General features: G+C 51.6%; 4 protein-coding genes across 4 annotated transcripts; 2 read left to right on the top strand and 2 right to left on the bottom strand.

Moving 5' to 3' along the window:
- Positions 1–253: 253 nt before the first annotated feature.
- Positions 254–2,397, top strand: UCRPA7_3146 (putative calponin-like protein; the record flags this gene model as incomplete). The annotated part of the gene is made up of 2 exons (XM_007915716.1): positions 254–420; positions 480–2,397. 2 exons carry the CDS (start codon positions 254–256, stop codon positions 2,395–2,397), a joined length of 2,085 nt encoding a protein of 694 aa, XP_007913907.1.
- Positions 2,398–7,109: 4,712 nt separating this feature from the next.
- Positions 7,110–9,945, top strand: UCRPA7_3145 (putative crystal protein; the record flags this gene model as incomplete). The annotated part of the gene is made up of 4 exons (XM_007915706.1): positions 7,110–8,421; positions 8,651–8,698; positions 9,344–9,392; positions 9,447–9,945. 4 exons carry the CDS (start codon positions 7,110–7,112, stop codon positions 9,943–9,945), a joined length of 1,908 nt encoding a protein of 635 aa, XP_007913897.1.
- Positions 9,946–10,685: 740 nt separating this feature from the next.
- UCRPA7_3144 (putative dna polymerase gamma protein) lies at positions 10,686–14,056 on the bottom strand (the record flags this gene model as incomplete). Its single annotated transcript, XM_007915717.1, has 2 exons — positions 10,686–13,942; positions 14,050–14,056. 2 exons carry the CDS (start codon positions 14,054–14,056, stop codon positions 10,686–10,688), a joined length of 3,264 nt encoding a protein of 1,087 aa, XP_007913908.1.
- A 4,590-nt stretch (positions 14,057–18,646) lies between these two features.
- Positions 18,647–20,379, bottom strand: UCRPA7_3143 (putative nuclear pore complex subunit protein; the record flags this gene model as incomplete). The annotated part of the gene is made up of 4 exons (XM_007915708.1): positions 18,647–18,703; positions 18,767–19,032; positions 19,096–19,251; positions 19,305–20,379. The coding sequence occupies 4 exons, from the start codon at positions 20,377–20,379 to the stop codon at positions 18,647–18,649; spliced, it is 1,554 nt and encodes a 517-aa protein (XP_007913899.1).
- Positions 20,380–21,201: the final 822 nt, after the last annotated feature.

The raw sequence follows: 21,201 nt of genomic DNA, 5'->3' as shown, positions 1-21,201 counted from the left end.
TCTTGCTCCTACAAGGTGTCTCAGGTCGCGAGCATTTCAGCCGCGACCACTTCTACGTCACTTGTCATCCTGCACGATCGGTCCTCTTTGACATCTACCTAATCATTAGCACATTCCGCACCTCCCGAGCCGCGTCATACCTCGCACGCCAGAGGCGCCTTATCGATTGTCCCCAAACACCAAACAAACATCACAGAAGTCGGATTTATTGTCGCAAACGCTGGAGCAAGAAGGCTAGAGTCAAGCACACACAATGGCTTCCGTTTCGTCCTTAGACAAGGACTTGCGCAAAATGCGCCTCGACAAGTACACCCCAGCCGCCGCGAACGAGGCGCGATCATGGATCGAAGGCATATTGGGCGAGCGACTACCTTCGGGCGACCTGTTAGAGTCGCTCAAGGATGGTGTTGCGCTCTGCAAGTAAGAGAACTATCTCATCCCATTCTTTTTCATACTTGGGGACTAATCCGTTGTTGTAGGCTCATCAACCTCGCCATACCGCCGCCGGGGATCAAGTACAAGCAGTCTGCCATGCCATTCGTACAGATGGAGAATATTTCACACTTTCTTCGCGCTTGCAAAGCGCCACCGCTGAACCTCCAGGAGCACGATGTTTTCTTGACCGTTGACCTCTACGAGTCCAAAGACCCAGCTCAAGTGCTGCAGTGCCTGGGTGCCTTCAGCCGGGCTGCGAACAGTGTCAACCCGTCCAACTTTCCGTCAGCCATTGGGCCACGATCAAGTCGCAGCGGTGTTATGAGCCCCCAGAGCACAGGTCCTTCGACTCCGACTGGCCCAGGTGCGGCGCGTGGGCGAGGGATCTCCAACGCCAGCAACACATCGTCTATATACGGCACGCGGCAGCCATTGGTCGCATCCAAGACTGGTGATTCGGGATCTGGTCGCTGGAGCCCTACTAAAAGCCCTACGCAGAACGGATCGAAATCGCCATCAGTCAGCAGCTGGAGCAGGAGGGAGCACGAAGGCGCCACCTCGCCAGCATGGAACATCGCCCAGTATGGGTATATGGGTGGCGCAAGTCAAGGTAACCTCGGAATTGCTTTCGGTGGACGACGACAGATCACTAGTGCTGGTCCTCACGTCCCTAACCTGGCGGAGAAGGAGCGCCTCCGGAAGGAAAAGGCAGCAGAGGAGGAGAGACAACGACAGCAAATGGAGGAGGAGGAAGCTCGGCGGAGGGCAGAACTAGAGGCCGAGGAAGAGCGAGCACGGCTTGAAGAGGAGAGACGGTGGGAAGAGGAGACGAGGAAATTGCGCGAAGAGGAGAAACGCAAGGCTGAGGAAGAGCAGCGTAGGTGGGAAGAGGAAGAGCGCCAGTGGAAGATTACAGAAGAGAATAGGCGTAAGGAGGAGCAGGAGGCTGAGGCGCGACTCGCACAAGAGCGCTCACGGTCTAGAAGCAAGAGTGACGCTCGCCTGCGCGGCCAGTTCCTGAGCCAATATCAAGCTGAGCAAGGAGATTCGCCAAATCCTACAGGAGAAAACGGAGAGTACAGCAGCCGTATCAAAGAGCTTGAGAAGGAGTTGGAACTTGCCCGTCAAAGGGAGGCTGATTACGAGCGGGAACGCCAAGAGCGTTCAAGAAAGCCCGTCGAGTCCAAGTCGAGGGCGCGCTCACGCAGCCGTCCTGCTAGACCACCAAGCAGACAGGATTCCTGGAGCAGGGATGAGCGTGAGTTCCTTCGGACTCAGCATCAACAATACCAACAACCGTCTGTTGAGGCGGCCCCACCGCCTCTTCCACGGCCACTCCCTGATCCTGCTATGGCAGCTGCTCCAGCAAAGGTCAAGACACATCGGACGGGCGAGTCGACGCCGAAAGTGAAGAGCCATAATACGGGCGGTTCACGACCGCTACCAGACCCGTCCGCTTACGCATCACCCCCACAGCCTTCATCTTCGCCGAACATGAACCGCTCGTTTGCGTCACCACCTCAGGCATCAGTTTCACCAAACATGAACCGGACGGAGCGCTATCTAGCCTCAAACCCGGCCCCAGTACAAAAGGCTCCTCCGCCGACATATTCCCGTGAGCTTGGTGCTACCGCTGAACGGGATGCCGAGGATCGTCGCCGAGCACAGTCACAGCAGAACACCAAGGCGGGCGGCTGGGCCTCGAAGTCTTTGCTCGAGCGTGAGATGGAAATGGAGCGCCAAAGGCAGCGTGAATGGGAGGAGTCTCAGAAGGAGACTGCCAAGGCTGTGCGAAGTGGCGACGGCGTTGATGGCATCGGCGGTGGCGTAGGCGGGCGATGGGATGTGGGCCAGTGGTCTGGTTACACTGGAGGTGACAGCCAGAATAAGGGTGGGCAAGGAATAGGTGCTGGTCGACGGCAGATAGTAGGTCCTCGACCTCTGCCGGGCTCGGGCCGTTGATCCTCTAATATGAGGTTATTTGGCGAGGCGTTCCGGTGATTTGGCTCTTTGACACCATTGCATCGTCAATGCAACTGGGGCTACATTGTTTTTCACGAGTCCGAACGAAGTCTGCTCTGAGTGATGTTAATACGATTGAGAATAGACAATACTATTGACCATAAGGCCATACGATGGAGTAAACTAATCTTACTCCAGAATAAAGTGAATGTCATACGAAGCAAAAATTGATGAGACCCGATTGATCAGAGGAAAGTTGAACCAAGAGATATGACAAGCTTGAAGCAAAGTTCTCACTTGGCATTGCTTTCCATGATACTAGGATCTACATGATGGATACAACCCGCACTGGAGAGCCCCCTATGAAGATTTGCCAATCGACGTAGTCGTTCTTAACACATGCTTCAATGTGTTGGCTCATCAGCTTTCTATCCACGAACCAGGCATGACTGTCTTCTTTTTCCAATTCTTGAATCCATCCCGCTTGGCTATCTTCTTCGCTTGTCGCCGATCGAATCTAGCCATTGCGAGATTGGCTGCTACTTGGTACGATGGTTGGTGTCGCCAGTTGGCTCGAATCGATGTCATGACGAAGGGGAAATTCCACTCCGGGTAGCACACCCTTTTCCATTGGGAGTGATGTGCTGCTGCATCGGCCTGAAATGTGTACCACCTGAAAGCGCCTGGCCCAAAATTCTTGAACTCTTCCAAGACCTCATATGCCTCGCTTTCTCGGTTGATAGTCCATCTCCATGAAGGCACCTCGGTGCCTTCAACACTAATCATTTCAATCATCTTTTCAGAGCGATAGTTCTCCCACGAATAGGTAGACAACTTGATCCCTAAGCGTGTTTCATGCTCGATGTATGTTGGGATACAAATTCCGCAAAATCGCATTATGCAAAGCCATCTGCGCAACAGTAAGTAAGAGGTAGCCGGTGAAAAAGACTAGGAATATATGGCATGATAGTAAGACGAAGTAGTCGGGTAAAAGAGCAAAGCTTTGAGTAAGGATGTCAGAAAATGCAAATCCAACTTACCGTTGGATATCTTGGACTATGCGGAACGGGCAAGATTGCTGTTGTAATATCTGTTCGTACGCGGAACCCTTTCTGAAATTATGCAGTTTCTGATGTACATCTGCTCCGTTTTGAATCAGAGTCTTGAACAACCCAAGCCATTCGGGAGAAACGCATGTTATATCGTTGCAATCCCGAAGCTCCGAGTAGTCAGGTTGAAGCTCCACATATTTGCGCATGGCTTCCTCCCATGCAAGTGCGATCAGGTCATCAACATCATCTGTCCAGTTAGAGAGAAATAGCCTAAAGAAGAATTCGTGGTCCCCGGGACTTATAGGTATCAAATTCCTGTGTATTAGTCGAAATTCTTCCAAGCCCAGGTCGGACTTGTGTGAGAGGAATATTTCCACCGCCCGTCGATGTCTATGTTGTAATACATCTGCAGATCCCACAGAATAGCGCAGTCTCTCCGGTGTTCTGATTCATTCCGTCAGCGCTTTCGTGATGACTTAAAGAACTATCAACCGTACTCTTCTATTAATCTGTAACGAGTGTCATGATCAATCAGAAATTGACAGAAGTCGGAACGACCATAAGCAAGTGCCAGCTACAGATATTAGTATGAATCGTGCCAGTGTTTTTCCTTTCACTTACATAAAACAATGACCTATCGCCGCATTTGCTGTAAAACGATAATTGCCCACCAGTCAGAAGTTCTTGAAGATGTTGCAATGTGCCACAATCATATATGGATGTGACTTTGTTGTACAGTCTGCTGTATTCTGGAATGATATGAGTTACGTTAAGTGAAAAATGTAAGGGAGTGTATCTCGTCCATATATGGTGTAGGTCAAGCTTGTAGGGGAGCCAGGGAAACATGTATGATGTTGTGCTCGTCTCGTTAAGTAGAGTATCTTCGCAGCCATCAGGGCTTTTAACAAGTCTTTTGGTCCTTTTGAAAACAACACGTCCAAATGTACCGGAGTAATAGATAACATTATGGTCATTTCTCTTGATTCTTTTCTGGCCGATTTTGGAGTCGATAGCAGATGACGAAGTACTGGGATCTGAGCTCGCTGCAGAGTCAGGAAGAATTATTTGACTATGACAGTTGTTACTCGGTTCTATGGCCATTGTTTTATGGTCATCCAACGCGAGCCTCGATACCCTAGGCCCTGTCAGCTTCTTTTACCAAGTCGAAAGCGCCACACACTTACCACACATCAACTTGTAGACTATGATTGAGCATCATCAAGAGAGAGTCGAGATCTCGAGCCATTTCTGCAATTCTAGGCCTCTGCAAAACGAAACGCATGCGTGTTAGGGTCGAAACACCTTGCATCTCGCCTATCAACGTGTTGATTTCCTTCAGCTTAGTCCGACATTGAGCGAGTGCCGATACTATGAGTTCGGCAATCCGCACATCAACGGAGACTTGAAGTCCCTTTCGTTTGGTTAAGTTGTCTTCAGTAATCTTGCAGATTCTTTCTAGGCAGTCCAGCCTGTGTGCCAAATCACTCAGCTCCTTATGCGCCTTTTTGTATATTGAAATTGCAGCCTTTGCCTTTGACGCGAGGGTAGCCACCTCAATGAGCAGCGGTACAACCCCTGCTAAGCCTAGTCCCAAAGACACTGGGTCCATGATGTGCCCAAAGCAAAACCTCGAAAAATGTTTGCGGACAAAATCTAAGAAAATGATGCTTCGATCTGTAATAGATGTCGTTGATTGAAATCCCGTTCACCTGGGATTATTCAGATGTCGCATGGACAACGACACAGCCTCGTGGGCGCCTAATTTGCTCATGTGATTTGACCATGCATCAAACTTCCTCCTCCTGTTTCAATCCCAACTCGAGAGATGGATCATGGCCAATGGCTGAACAGTTCTGGACACAAAATCATACACACATCTTGTACACTCGGTGTGCATCCCATTAAATCATGCTAGACTGCAGCTAACATTAGGAAAGTTCGTAATTTCCTAAGTTTCGCGATCCTGTGAGGTAACAATCAATTGAGCGCTTTGAATAGCCCTCTAATTAAGTCTATGGATCAATATCTATTCGGGCAGGTGCGAATATTTATTTCCTAATAAGGGCTTCGACACCGCTCTCGAAACTCATATTTCAATTTCATGTGCTATTGATGTAAAGCTCTGATCAACTACAAGCGTATTCATGTCTTTCAAGGCAGGCACCCAGAATCGAAAGCTTGCAATTTCATTTGATTCCTAAAATGGTTTCTCGACACTAACAGCAACTTAACTACATCAATTTTACTGCGGCCTGGACGAAGGCGAGGCCTTCAGTGTTTCGCAAACAAACCTGGGTTGGCCTTCACACTTTTGGTAATCCGAACGGCTCACCAGTTTATCTGCCTTCCCGGTGTCCAGTTATAAGCTGTGGATATATCATCAAGATCTGTCAACAGCATGATGGCGTCCAATTCAGGGATGATCAGAATTGGACTGGATGAGTGAGAGCTCAAGTGTCGAGGTCCGAGAAACTAGTGGTCAAAAAACATGGCTTGGAATTGGCTATTTGGTTGAGCGAACTGGCCAGAATCTCGTTTATGTCTGTCAACACCACTTACAGATGGTCTTGAGAGGATCTATTTATTACAAGACACCGATTCAGTACTCGGCTCTAGGGCAGCATTGATTCCATCACCTCCTCGGCTGCGAGACTACATTGCACCAGTCAGAAGAGCAGAGCACTTCCCAGCAACAAGCGCTGCACAGAACAGGCGCGATATCACTTCACCCGTCATGAGAGCTGTGTTGGCCATTTAGCCTAAACATCCTCCTCTATCGTGTGGCTCAACGGGCGGCTTCTCCACCACCTCGAACCGGGACGGCGGGGCTTCCCCCAAGTGCCAAGGTCTGTTGCCAATGCCCGAATTCATTTGTACCTGGCATGGCCCATGCAAGTGTTGATTGCCTCAATCTGGGGCCGGACAATCAATCACCGGGCCTTTCAACCTAGCGTTGGAGGCTAGTGGTGAGCCTTCCTCAATCCCCGTTGGGCCATGACACCTTCTCCTCACCTTCTCCAACTCGGTTCTGCGGAGTAGTAACGGCATCAGACTCCTCCGACTGCAGGTTCGTCATGCAGACATGCCGTCATGTAGTATTAATAAGGACGAGAGGGTGGAGGTAGCCCGACATGCCTGGGTGCTCGTCTTCATTCCTTGGCTTTCGCTCGTCAACTGGCCTTTCATCATGGCTATCCTTCTTGGAGTAGTGGCTATTTTTGTAGCGATTGTTGCTTCTGCGCCCTCTCCTCAGAGTCTGAAGTCTGACGTGACTCTTTTGATCAATAATGATCTTCAAGGTATGGCAAGCACAGAAGTCTGATGAGACACTCATAACTAAGACTGTATAAAGGGCCGAATAGTCCATCTGCAGACTCTGGGGTGTTGCTCCTCAGTCGTCGGTCTCAGGCGGATGCAAGTGCTGCATGTGAAGCTCTTGGGGAGCAACTCTGGAGTCCGGAGTTGAAGACATCGAGCATCCAGCCTAACCTCGATTATCTCGTCTACCAAGGCAGAGCAGAAAGGACTACACAATTCTGGATAGCCACTCTTGGTGAAGAGCCAAGGGTCATCAGTGCTAGCGGCCATGTCTCGCCTGCCAGTTCAAAACTCAATCTGCCCGTGCTCTGTACGCAATCGGCACCGTACTCGAACGACTCTATGGCGGATACGACTGCTAAGTGGCAGGTTGCGGTTCATTCTAATAATGAGGATCTGACGGGCTTTCGTGACCGGCTGAGTTTCCGATTCCTCGGCATCCGCTATGCACCCCAGCCCGAACGCTTCACATATTCTGTACCTTACACAGGTTCGGGTGGCTCAGTTGATGCTACTCAGTTCGCCTCTCAGTGCATGCAGGGTTCGGGATCAGGCTCAGAGGATTGTTTGTTCTTAAATGTCTGGACCTCTTATCTACCAAAACGAGGATGCAAGCCTAAAAAGTCCACTTTGAAGCCAGTCATGTTCTGGATTCATGGTGGTGCTTTCACAGGAGGCACAGGCGCGGATTCAACGTTTGACGGTGGCAATATCGTCTCTCGAGGAGATGTAGTCCTTGTAGCGATCAACTACAGACTAACCACGCTCGGCTTCCTTGCGCTCGACGATGGTGTCACTAATGGTAATTTTGGCTTTGCTGACCAGATCAATGCCTTGGATTGGGTCCGAGCTCACATACAAGATTTCGGTGGTGATCCTGACAGGATCACCACTTTGGGTCAATCCGCTGGAGCAGGCTCTGTTCGTGCGATGATGGCGTCTCCTAAAGCAGTGGGAAAGTTTGCCGGTGCCATACCCCTGAGTAACCTGGGCGGTATCAACTACGGCACGACCTATTCAAAGTACTATACCATCAAGGAAGAGATCGATGTGGCGGCTAATGCAATCCTCACCGCCACCAACTGTACAAAGGCTGCGTCTCAAGTCGGCTGTCTCCGCGCTTTGCCTGCTTCCACAATTCTAAATGCCGGCACTGTGGCCCGTTTTATCGTCGTGGATGGCACTTACATCACCTCTGACGAGCTTCAGCTCGACGGCCCTAAACTGCCGTTTAACCTAATGATGGGTCTTATGCGTGATGATGGTGCTCCGTTCATCAGCTACCCAACCACAACAAATGAGTCGGCATATCTCTCGTCTGCGGGTTTCAGTATCCCGCCGCCGGATTTGTTTCCCATTCCTGATGGAGCAAATCAAACACTAAACCTGTACAACATGTCATCGCGCCTTGCTACAGATGGTATCTTTAGATGTATTGATCAAGCAACCGTCTACACTGGCCTACAGAATGGCCGATTCGGACCTGTATACTACTATGAATTCGACAGATCATATCAAACGCTCGGATGGCCAGGGACAGATGTGTGCAACCCACCGAAAACAGCTTCACATCCATACGGAGACCCGAGCCTGCCATATTTCAAGTGTCATTCCGGCGAGTTATACTATGTTTTCGGAAACTTGGCACGGCAGGGTCTGCCTATGAGAGATGAAAACGACTTGCCGTTTGAGCAATTTGCCCTGGACTCCTTTTCCTCTTTTGCAAGGACCTACAATCCCAATCCTGATCATGGTTTCTTGGTTGCACGTGGATATGTCAATACAATCAAGGAGTTGGAGACAGCTGGCGTGTGGGTTCCAGCCACCAGAGAGCAAATGACTATGAGAGTGCTCGAGTGGCCGAGCTACCAAGGTCCTTTCAGAGAGCTGCCACAGTGTGAAGCTATCGATTTACCGCTTACTTATTACGAGTAAATCGTTGAAATGCACGACCCTTGAACAGAGAAGATTATGAGTTAGAAAGCTTCAAAGAACACTGAAAATACAAGGCCAACCAGAGTAGTTATATGCACTCATACTTCATCTTATCTCTCCTCGTCTCGGTGCTGAAACCTTTGTAAAGCCTCGCCAAGGGTCTACAATACCGAAATATCGAGTTCAATGGGTTGTAGCTTCATTACACCTTGACTCCCACGACCCTGTGTCAACTTTGTTTGAAAGTCTTGGCTACAAACACAAGGCTTTAATCAAGCCACATACACGATCTTCAAAGAAAGATTAGCAAGAATGCCATGTCAAGTCACTGCAAATCGAATGTAGTATTCAAGATATGTGAGGCCCCGTCTATGAGTTTCGGACTGTACGGCCCAAATATACAGAGAAGTATCCGCTTTAATGACATCGCTCTGCCAGAACATTCACACCTCCAGCCCCTATCGTGACCGCGAACTGCGGCTTGGATCAAGGTCTTGCGGCTGAGCAAGAAGAAACGATTTCCCACAAAACATCAATTTTTTTCAGACCTTACTTCCTTTATTCTTGAAACAGAAAAAGGTCCCTGAATCCTTCGATCGACAACAAGCCTAGAGCTCTCTGCTATCACATTCCATCTCTAGCCTATCCTCTGAGATTATCCTACCCCTTCAGTCAGGTTCTGACAAGCAAGTAAGCTTCTTGCCGGATTCGAGTTTCTTTGAGTAAAGTGCTAAGTTTTCCCAGAATGTCGTTCACAGATGCCACCTCAGCCATCCTTATCTGGATGACAGTCAGCGGCATGCTGGCTGCCATCATGTGGATTTGGTATTGGCACCGATACGGCTTCTGTACCACCGTCCGCACGCGTATGCAGCGCGAAGTCACGCCGGTGGAGTTGGTGAACATGATGGACATCTTGAACGAACCCGCTCCAGCTCCTCCTCCTGCCGCGCATATCAGGCCTGATGCCCATCCGAACCGGCACAGCATGCCCGCCGCGTTCCTGACTGCCCATGGCATCGACGACGATTCGTCTGATAGCGGCCCTGACGTCCATCCCAATCGACACAGTATGCCTGCTACGTTCTTGACTACCCACGGCATCGACGATGATGCGTCTGGTGGTGTTGCCGCTGGCAGCAGTCCGGAGGCTGGCTCCTCAACACCGGCTGTTCCTCGTGCTCCCGAGTCTGCCGCCGGTCACGTCACCTCCGAGGAGGAGCAGGAGGCGCGGCCACAGTAAAGTGGTCATAGTGATGGGACCGGGGCGTGGACCAAGAACATGATGAGGACGACGATCACGACGACGGCGGCGGCAGAGATCGACGACGACGACGATACTGGTCGGCTCCCTTTGCTTCTTCCGACGATCGAGAGCCTCCTATGACAAGACCCTTATCAACAACTATCGACCCGAGCTATCACCTTATTCTCTTGGCCATGGAGTTTTGGTCATTCGAAGGCGTTGGCACGAAATGCCCTTCCCCCCCTTTTCCCCTTTACGGAAGATAGTCTCTTGCGCGGTACATATACCCACTTACATATCCACATGGCCGGCGTGCCACTTCGCTTATAGAACTTCGAGCCTACGGGCAATCAGAAACGTTCATCCGACAGAGCTTTTCTTTTCTAACTGAGTGTTGCTGGTTTACCGTGCTGACAATGTTGCAAATTGCAGAGCTCGATGTCCTGTCGCCCATCATGCAAATGATCATGGGAATGAGTCCTTGACTTACATGAGAGAAAGGGCCATGTCATATTGCTTCAAGAGAAGTGTCCATTCGTCTCATTATGCTGTCAAAATTGCCAAACAACCGAGTCACTAATACAAATGCGATGGTATACAGACAACCGCCAGCTCCGTGGCAAAACCCCTGCCAAATCCGCTTTCGAAACGCCGTTCTAGCCCTGCCAGACCGACCGCCCTTACTATACACAGGATTACAAAGTCAACTATACAAATGAAACGGCCCCGTGGCGGGCTCAATGAGTGTTCCGCACCACAGAGCTTTTCCCGTTCCTGCCATGGCCGTGCCGTTCCCAATCCCACTTCCGCCCGTCAAAGGACTTGAACCTCCCTGCGCCGAGAGCCTCTGTCACGGAGATGGGCTCCTCCATTGGTACAAGTTGTGGGTGTGAATAATATGGTAGAACGCTCTTGGAGCCCCTTTCTTTCTTCTGCGTGGAGGTGCCGTCCGTTGTCTTCTTCTGCTCCTTCAAAATCTCCCTCAGCTCCTTCTCATCAGCGGTGATTTGTGCTTTGATGAAACCCAAGTTCATGCCGCCGTTCGCCTCGTTGAGACTGGCCATGACCGGCACTCGAGGTGTATACTCGATGCCCTCAAGGTTTGGCGCATATTTCTCTGGAACCATGTTCGGATCGAGGTAAGCATCTTTGCCCTTGGCTAAGAGGGTCGCGATGTCGAGTGACTCGCCTGGTGCTATTGGAGTGCTGTGACTTGGCGTCACGCAGTCCATGTCGACTTCTTTCCGTAGGACGTGATCAATGTCGATAGCACTGAAGTAGGCACATGCCTGCGGAAGGTCATCGATGCCAACCTGCTGGGCGAACATGGCTCGAGTCCACAGATTCGCTACCTGCAGGGCCATTGCGGCACGATACTTGTCGTGGTCCTTGACTAGGTACCGAATCTCGTCATGCACCGTAATGGCGAGGCGGGCGTCGATATTGAAGCGTCGAGTGAGGTAGTCCATGCTCACGATCAAGAGGTGGAGATAATCGACCCCTGAGCTCTGGATGGCCCAGTTGATACGACTGGTCAGGTAGCCACCCTTGCTTATGAAACGACTCATCAACGCCTCAGTGATTCCGGCTCCTAAAACAGGGGTGCGGGGTCGTTCCTGCTCTGCAAACTCTTCAAGCTTGTTGAAGACGAAGGACTCTGTGCCACCACGCCAAAATGACCGATTGTGTAGTGCTTTCCGGTTGGTCTTGGCGCCCTTTGTGGCAGTATACAATTTGCCGGCAATGGCTAATGTTTCACGCTCCGATAAAGACGGGTTGAATTGGCGTAGTAATTGTGCCGCAAACTTCAGCCCGGCACCGTAGATACGGCCATAGTTGAACACCTTCGCATCGTTTCTGGTGATTCCTAAGATGGAGGCTGTCCGGGAGTGGAGATCTGTGCCGGCCGCCTTGGTGCCTTCCAATGTCATGAAGCCAATCGCATTGCCTCCGTGAAGCTTGAAGATGGCATCACCAATGACGCTGGCAATCCAGAGTTCTTCGGAGTCAACGTCTGCTCCGACAAAGCTATAGCCGGGCGGAGCTCTGACCATTGCCTTTAGCTCTGATCCAACCCGGTTCTTCTTAGCATTACTTGCTGTCAACCAGGTGTTCTCAACAGCTCTTCGGGTGACTGTGCCCATTGGTATTACTTGTGGAAGAATATAGCCTTGGATTTGGCCCCCTTTCTTCTTCGACTTCTTCGAGCTAGCGTGCAGATCGGCGTCGTATACGACCAGCTGTGACATGATTCTGTCTCTTGCACTTATCCAGTATGAACATGAGGCATTCATCTCAAGTGCCTCCTTAGCGTATGAGTATTCGGATGAAAGAGTCCCCTTCTCAAAATAACCAAGATAACCCTTCGCCATAGGGTTGGCACATCGAGCAGTTGGGCCATCTTTGTGTGGTAGCTTGAAGTATACGCCTTCCCGATCATCCTTCAGCATTGCGACGGGCTCATCAGTCATATCGCACTGGATCATCTGCTTGCTCGTATACTGTTCCCTCTCTGCACGAGGCACACGGAAGGTCCAACCATATTTGTCGGACCAGAACATCGGATGCCCATCCCACGCGAGACGTAGGAGTAGCGGCGCTATCCGCGTCCGTACCGTGATATTGATAGGTGAGTCGTTCTTGGGAAACAGGTCCTTGTACCACTGCGGCATGCCAGGTTTCTTTTGCCGAGCAGCAGGCCTCGGCGGGTCATTCTTTTTCTTGCCCTTGACCATCTTGATCTCCTGGCCTGACCAATCTAGCTGCTTCAACCATGGATCATTGCTCCACTTCTCCTGATTGTCTTTGATTTCTAAAGCCTTTTCTGCGAGAGACACTAATCGTTCTTGTACGGCATCGGAGAGACGGTGATATGTGGCCTCTGCATTCGCAATGTACGCATCCCATGACTCATTCACGGGAAGGATGACAGAAGAAAGGTGTCTCAGCGCAGCAAAGCTGACAGGGTGGGGACACACTTCGAGGAAGTTGGGAAAGACAATCTGGTAGATACGGTGCGTGATGGCGACATCCGCAGCGCAGTAGTCTAGTAGCTCGTCCAGTTTGCCCAGGATGCCGGCTCGGTCCATCTCTCCGAAATCGTCTCGGACTGATTTATCGATAGCCACATTAAGGTGGAACTTGGCCACGTCGCGGAGTGAGTTGACGGAACTCCTGCCGACCCATAGATCCTCCTCTTCCCGAGACAATTCGTTGCTGCTCAGAAGCTGAGAAAGTTCGACGTTGTCTGTCTCTTTCGCAATCTTATCCCTTAGATCTCGACTCTTCTTGTGCTTCATCCATGTTGGGCGTTGTTGCGAGCACATGCCGTTGACGGCAACATGAAGAGACATGGTATCCAGAAACGAGTTTCTCGTCTGTTTGAGATCATATTCCTCAAGGATCCTCGCTCGATCGTACCCAATGTTGTGACCAACAATGATGCGCTCCTTCGTAGGGTCTCCAAGAGGGATTAGGTGTTTCTCGTTTTTCGATTCTCCCAGGAGCCAGGGAGACAGCCATGCGTACCACGCCGTGGGACCGGCTGCGCAGGCCATGACGGCAAAGGGGCTCTCCTTCCACATGACTTCCGTGTCGAACGATAGCATATTCTCATCGGGCGCATCGACTGCTTCCGTCTTCCCGTCCGGGTAGTACTTTGTCCACCCACTCCTGCGCACCCATTTCCTCGGCCTCGGCGGGGTATTCGCTCGAGCGAATTGCTTCGCATGTGTCAAGAAGGGTTCAGACGCATCGACGCCTAGCTTGTAAAAGTGTTCATCGAGCGTCTGGCCCTGGAGCGGGGGCAGGTCGAAAGCGACCGGGTCGGAGTTGTCGGTGTTCTTGCCCAAGAGATCATGGCGGCGCAAGTGGTCCTTGGAAAGCTCTACCAGCTCTTTCGGTGGAGGTTCGCTTCCTCGAGGGAAGACCTGTTTGTAAATATAGGAGCTGAGTTGCTGGACCCCTATCTCATTGTATCGAGCTTCGGATGGCACTATTGCCCGTGTTAGTCTTGCGCAATTGCTTGTTGCATTTGGGGCTGCCGTACAAGCCAGATTACTCGGCCGCCCGTGTTCATGGGCGGCGGATGCAGATGCAGACGCCTCATTGCTTGCAACGGCGCTCTGCCATCTGACGGATCCGAGGCATCTTCGATAAGCTCGATGCTTCGCAAGGCGCACGAAGCCCGTTGCGGCAGAACCGCTGCGGACGGTGCCACCGACGGGTCGTAGCATTCTATCAGCGGCGCTTGCGCAGGCTGCAGCCCATGGCTGGCGGTTATAGCATTATTCGAGGCTCGCTGCTGGGCGCTTCGAGCGCATTCGTGTACAGGGTTTTGCGTGTTTGGTGGGAGTTGCGATGCAGAAGGAGAAGGAGGGGACGGGATGGGATGGATGCATTACTCTACGTTCAACGAGATTGGGCGAAAAATTCAGGGAGCCAATCTATGAGAGCCCGCGGCGCGTGGTCTGGGAAAGGCTGAATGCAGCCACGGTGGGTGGACTGTGCTGATCCCTAACGACCTAGGCACTGCTAGGTACCTTGGGGGCCGTCGAACCCCCTTGCTCATCCCTACCAGCTCCAGCTGCAGGGGTTATTCAGTCTATCCACGACCTGTGGTACGCTATACCACTTACAACTTTACAAGCCCCCTCGTTATCGAAACCCTTGCTTTTTATCGTTCGTCTCCCTGAAAAGAAACCCTGTTACGGGAGGAGTTGATGTGCACTTTGTGGAAGCAATGTCCCTCGTGGAATATTCCTTGCCTCTGAGCTAACTAGGTAGGTAGGTAGGTATCCAGTTAAGGTAGTGGTTCAATGTAAGTGCCTGACTGTATGAATTCCAAGGAGAGGGGTCAAAGCTGTCCTCCCTCTTCAAGGTTGTTAGACAATCTGAGAACGCTTATCGCGGGGTTGTGCATGTTCACCTACAACCAACCATCTGCTCATGAGCAACAGCCAGTTCGTGTTCCTCTTGGGGGTTGCAAAAAGTGCCGAAAGGCGCCATCAATCAGAGCCACCAACCACGACTCTGGAGAGCCTGCCTGAGCTACCGAGAGAATTCTGCACAGGGCGTAGACACCTGCAGCTCTAGGCCGGGGGTCGTGGACCGAGGTGCAGCAGCTTCCAGACTTCAATGAGCCGAGCCGGTTGGTTGCAGCTCGCGTCACAGCTCCCGGTAAGCAGGCTCGCAGAATCCAAGGAGGTGCTGGTATGTAAAGGGTAGAGGCGTCCCGTAAACCTGGGATTGCTTCTTCTGACATAATGACGGCATCGATATTTGGGTGCTTTCCACGGGGTGTCTCGAATCGTTGGGGGAGTTGAGAGACTAGGACCCGTCCTGGAACTTGGGTGTCGTACCTGCGATGTGGGAGTTTCCGTAGGTAAGCCCGTAGTAGCAGAGTGGCGAAAACCGACTTCACACGCAGCGCCTGACTCGGAACAACATTGACAGCTGAGATGCTATCGCGGACTTATGAAAACTAACCGCGTACGGCCGGGTCGCGGACAGCGCTGGTGTGTTCCGTTCCTCATGTACGTAGTCATTCTGTAATATTGCTTTATATTGTACAGGATTGCCTGTACTTACAGCAGAGTAGGTACTCCGAAGGCGCCCCCGGGTTTCCAGATGGGGATAGCTGCAGCTCGCAGAAGTAACTGTTGGCTGCGCTCGCTCCCGTTGCGATCAATGGCTGGAAGACTCGATTCCATTGATGGAGGGATGGATGGATGGATGGGTGACCTGGGCGGGATTGTGGAAGCTCAATGATTAGCTATAATGTAATTATCATCCATTGAGCCTCCTCTGTCCCCTCTTCTTGTTTCTTCCCGTCTGTCGCCTTTCGATTTATTCAGCTTCAAAAGCCTAGTTCCGACGGCCCCGACACTCATATAACAACAGGCCAAGCCGTCATCTTTGAGCAAAGTCGAATGCCAAACACGCGACGGTATTCCAGCTGTTTGACCACCGGGAAAAGCTAGTTGACATCGACCGCCTTCTCAAGCGCAACAGCAGTTGTGTCTCGCGAGGCTTTTGACAATTACTTATACCAGGGAGAATGCGTCAAATTGGAGCTTCATTTACCGCCTCGGAGTTTAATGCGGTATTCAGGCTGCGTTATCTGTGCCTGAGCCTATGAGGAAAGCGAGAGAGGACACAATGGCCTTCTCTGAGGGTAGAGAAGAAACTGGCTTTTTGGGTGGCTATTATGGTGAGATTACATTGTTCTCCTTCACTTTCTGTGTGATCTACCACATGCCATGCTTCTTTTTAGTACCTAAGCCTTTGATTCCTTTTTCTTCGTGTCTGTCTGTCTTATTGTCTAAAGACATCCATGAAGGGCTTCTTATTTTTATCTAACTACTGTTTCTGAACTCGACAGGTTCAGGTGATTTGGAGGGATACGATCCGGTCTTTGTTGAAGAGAACGAGTTTCGCAGTACCGGTACTGGAGCGCCGAGTTGGGCGGTGTTGCCCCCGCTGCCGCCCCTAGCGCTAACAGCAGCACCTGCTGCTGCTTCTGAGAGTGAGCGCCTCCGAGTCGCCGATTACGAAACCGTAAACACCCAACTTCCGCCACTGTACATGTACATGTCGCATCAACCTCTACCAGCAGCACACTTCGCATTCCCTTCACAATTCCCGAACGACGACTTTCCCATTCCTTCTCTTGGCCCACGCCCACGCTCCCTTGCCGCTCCTCTGCCCGGCTGCACCACCTCGCCATCTTCTCACGATCCCTTCAGCAGCGACCATTTGCGCGCCGGCGCTGACGACAACGACGACGACGACGGACTTACGTTATCGTCGATTCCGACCCTCGCTGGCCCCTCCATCTCCATCTCTAGTTCTTCCGCCGCCCCACGCGCCAACCACGACTCTCTTCCTTTTGCACAACCTCAGCACCTGCCATCTCTGCCTCAGTTGCGATTACCCGCCGATTTCCCCGAACCGCCCGCTCAGCTGCCTGACACTCTACCTATTGGCAGTCCTCCTGGTTCTGGGCAGGATTTCCTCGACTACATGACGCATTTCTGTTCTGCTAGATACTCGAGTGCACTGCAAGAACTCGACAATTTTGCTTACGCCGCCACCAACGACTTACTGTCGCCCACGCTCTTGATCCACCCGGAGCTCTATCGGAACGACGATTCGAGTCCTTTCACAGCGGATCCAGCATTCGGCGCACAATCACAGCTCCCTGTCACGGACGCAGAGGGCGACGATCTCGAAATCGCGGGTCTCACAAAGACAGAACCAGATCGTCCCCCAAACGCCAACATGCCTTCCACCTCGCGTCTTTCAGAAGCCTCCAGGCCTGCTGGAATTCGAAAACGGCCACTTGCAGAGGCCGCCGAGTCCTCCTTGAAGCGGCGCCGAACCCCAGCAGCCACATCGTCGAGAACTCGATCGTGGATAGAACCGAACAGGACCAGGTTCGGCCCCTCGTCGACAGCCAGAACGGGAAGCGTTGGAGATACCAAGTCGGGCTTTGGCGATGACGACGAGGACGATGTGCAGATCATCGATCTGTCGAATACAGAGACAGTACCTGAGGAGCTGCTGAGGCCGGCGGTGGACAACAGCACCAAGCTGAGTGGGTACGAGTGCATTATTTGCATGGACAGATGTACCGATATCACAGTCACGCATTGTGGTAAGTGAAGCTATCTTGAGCGCAATCGCCCGCTCACGCCGGGGGATGTTCCCTGCACGGCACTGGGCAGCGGCGTTCTGCGACTTTGGTCTCGCAATTGCCATCCCTACTAACACGCACGCCTAGGCCATCTCTTCTGTGGCAACTGCCTACACCAGTCTATCAACATGAACCCAGACAAGAAGATTTGTCCTATCTGCAGGCAGAAGCTCGAGCTGCGGCCCAGCAATGGCCGCCTGCCGTCAAAAACCGCCAAGACGTATTTCCACCTGGAGCTGAAGCTAATGCCTAAAAATCGACAAGGCAAGATGCCAGCGACCAGATGACAACAAATAAGCTAAAGACTATGAAAGAAACGACCATCAAAGACGATGCCCCGTTTTGACTTTGCTTTAAAGACGCACAGCCGTCAACTAATAGATCCCCCGCATGATACTTCTTGTACATGGCCCATTAGGGTAGAGACGTACATAGGGTCTGATAGGACAGAATTTGCTTGTCTCCCGGTCTTCGCAGAGGGCCAAAGGGGGATGGACCGGAATGGACGGCAGTGCTCATCGAAGCACAGGGATTGGCATAGGAGGCTTCCGGTTGGCATTCATTGAGAAGGATTTGTGTCAGATACCCCCTTTTCCCAACGCACACAAACACACTTTTTTTTTGGCGTTCAGCATGGACACGACACGATGCATCATATGGTAAATAGACAGGGAGGTCTAGCACACGGCATGAATGAGAGGCGATTCTTCTGATAGGGAGAAGAACGCCTCCATCGCCATATATACAATAAATCACCAATATTGCTACATGTCAAGGATCATGTGAGGCGGGCGTACTTGATTGCACCTGTACAATTTCACTTTTGTGTGGGAATGCCGCTCTAAGCTATTGAGGCCATGATCTAGTATCTCCTGCCACGACGACGCGTGCGGGAATTTTTTTCATTTCTACTTTTTTACAGCCGTGTCCTCATTTGAAAACGCCCCGGGTGTGATGCCTGATTTCCCCCTTTCGTAGTTGCCTGTCCCCCTATCGTCTCGATTAGTGGAAGAGAAGAGGCGTCCTCGGTTTCTCTACCGGGGCTTGCTGTTCCTCGAACTGCAGAGTGACCGTTAGTGGTTGGCTGGTCAGGGAAAAAAAATCCGCATGCAAGGAACTCACCTCCAAGAAGTCAGTAGCGGTGATGAGCACCATGAATGCGTCGGCCAGCTCCTCGACCCTGTCCTCGAGGGTCCTGCTCATGTGGCCGGCGCCGATGCCCGCGCTGCGCTTGAGCACGTGCATCACGAGCATGCGGTGGTCCGTCAGGAAGCGGCGGCCCTGGACGACGTTGTGGGAGCCGCGAGACAGGATGGCCGCGCCGATGATGCGCGCCACCCGCACGAGGATGGTGTAGTGCTTCTCGAGAGCGACGGTGTTGGCGGGGTCTGGGATGTGTGTTAGGCTGGTGAAGCAAGGCGCAAAGGGGGGCTTAAGACAGGTGGACTCACCGATTTCAAGCTCCGGGTCGGCAGAGAATAGACCAGAGACCTCGAGAGAGCGGAATAGATTTGCGTGCAACACGTATTTTGCGCCGTCTCGGGTCTGGCAGAGCTGGAGCAGAAGTGAGAGCTTGGCATCCCAATAGAGCTGGTGGTCAAGATTGTCTGTATCATGTTAGTCGATGAACCAAACACAATCTCGGCAGCTGGTAACCTACTTGTCTGGACGATTTCCAGCCATTCTTGTAGGACTGACTTTAGGGAGTCTACGAGTACGCCGATGACATTCAACTTGTTAAGGGTGTTCACGACATAGGGGTCCTCCTCAGCTCGGCCCAGGTTGACGAACGCCCCTAGAACAATGAGAGCCGCAGTCTGGCACTGCGGATCGCTCCCGTAGGCATCATCAGAGATGACATTGAGCAACCTCTCGCCATACAGCTGGACAGACTTGATAGTCTTCTGCCGGCCGGGGAGAAACCCTGAGCCTTTGTCTACGATGCCAGTCAGATATCGATAGCAGATGGCGTAGTATATGGACCGCAACTCGGAGTTCCCTGCCCACTTGCCGATGGCTTGGAGGCAAATTTGGAAGACCTGGAAGAGTTTATCGCTGATGAGGTTGCCAACTGTGTGACTGCTCTCGTCGGACGCCGTGAGAGAGAAATCCATTTTGAAAAGGAGCATCTTGGCGAGCTTGGCGAGCTCAAGTGCCTCATCTGGGCTGTCGGAGCCATAACTCTCCAGGCTTGGAAGGGCCGCCTGAAGAGCTTGGAGAAGAAACGAAACCCTGGCACTACCCTGGAATTCGTTCGACTCGAACATGACAAGGAGTAGGTTTGTCCAGGACTTGAGAACCTTAAGACGGTAGGAATTCATATGTCTCTGTCGGTTCGAGAAGGCAAGGTATTGAAGCAGAAGGGTCTCCTCCTTGTCAATAGCTTCCGCATCCTCTTTCGAGATGACTTGTCCCGAGCTACGACCCTCATTCCGCTTCAACAGTAGAATCTCTCTAACCTTGTCGATATCATAAGTTGCGACCGAATCCTCATCTTCATCTAGGCATGTTCGCAGGTCAAGATCTCGGTAGTAATTAAAAGTAGGAGGCTCTATATCCCACTGCGCCTCCGGGCCAAGGAAATCGAATAGGTCAAAGACGGTAGGGATAGGTATTGACTCGTTATCATCTCCTTTGAGCTGGCCGTTCAAAGCATCGAAAATTCGTCGTTTGAGATTTGGCAGCCGTTTCTGAGAGACGCTGCAAAGCTCGATGCTCATATATTCGAAGGTCATGGCTCTCAAGGATAGGAAGAACAGGAATGTTGTAGAACCTTCTGAAATCAGGAATTCTGGTCCGCTTGTGTCTTGCCCGTCCCATGGTAGATTGGGCCCTATTGATACTTCTCGAAGAAGTAGGTGGAAGAGGAAATCGTTCTCCCTTAGCTCGTCGAGTACGATGGGCGAAGACAAAGGCGAACTCCATAATATCTGGAGTACTCGTACAATCTTGTACTTCAGAGCGACCAACCATTGTCGCATACCCAAATCATCATCCCCAAATGGTGTCTCAAGTAGAACTCGTAGCATGTTATGGAATAATGATGTTCGAGAGTCGAAATCGCCATCAGGCTCAATGGAGAGTGCATTGAGACCGCACCGAAAGCCTAGAAGAAGATGCGCGATAGTTGGCTGATTTGGTGTTGCCTGGAGACAAGCATACAGGAAGTCCAATATGTAGATTTTGATCATATATGTCGGTGACTCTGCCTCTCGGCCTAGATCAAGCGGTATTGTCAAGTCTGCGACGAACGACCCTGCTATCGTCTCAGCCTCGCCATCCGCTTCGAGAGCAACGATCGCTTTGTTACGATGGGACTGTTTTCCTGGGCCTGGGTTCCACGCTGATATTATTTTTGATGATGCGGATATCTTCTCTAGAAGTTTCAAGCATGCTAACGTCAAAGCAGGATGTCCCATTCCACAATAGCGGCCGAGATCTACGATGAGATCTAGGTGACTCATGATACCATCTTCGAACGAGGCGTAGACAGCATTCGCAACGGGTTCCTTTCGACGAGGCGACTGAAGTTTTATCAGAGGCCGAACTAGGTCAAG

This window comes from Phaeoacremonium minimum (genome assembly GCF_000392275.1).
Source record: "Phaeoacremonium minimum UCRPA7 unplaced genomic scaffold PA7_03_scaffold_232, whole genome shotgun sequence".
Classification (NCBI taxonomy): Eukaryota; Fungi; Ascomycota; class Sordariomycetes; order Togniniales; family Togniniaceae; genus Phaeoacremonium; species Phaeoacremonium minimum.
This window is presented reverse-complemented; position numbering and strand designations above follow the sequence as displayed.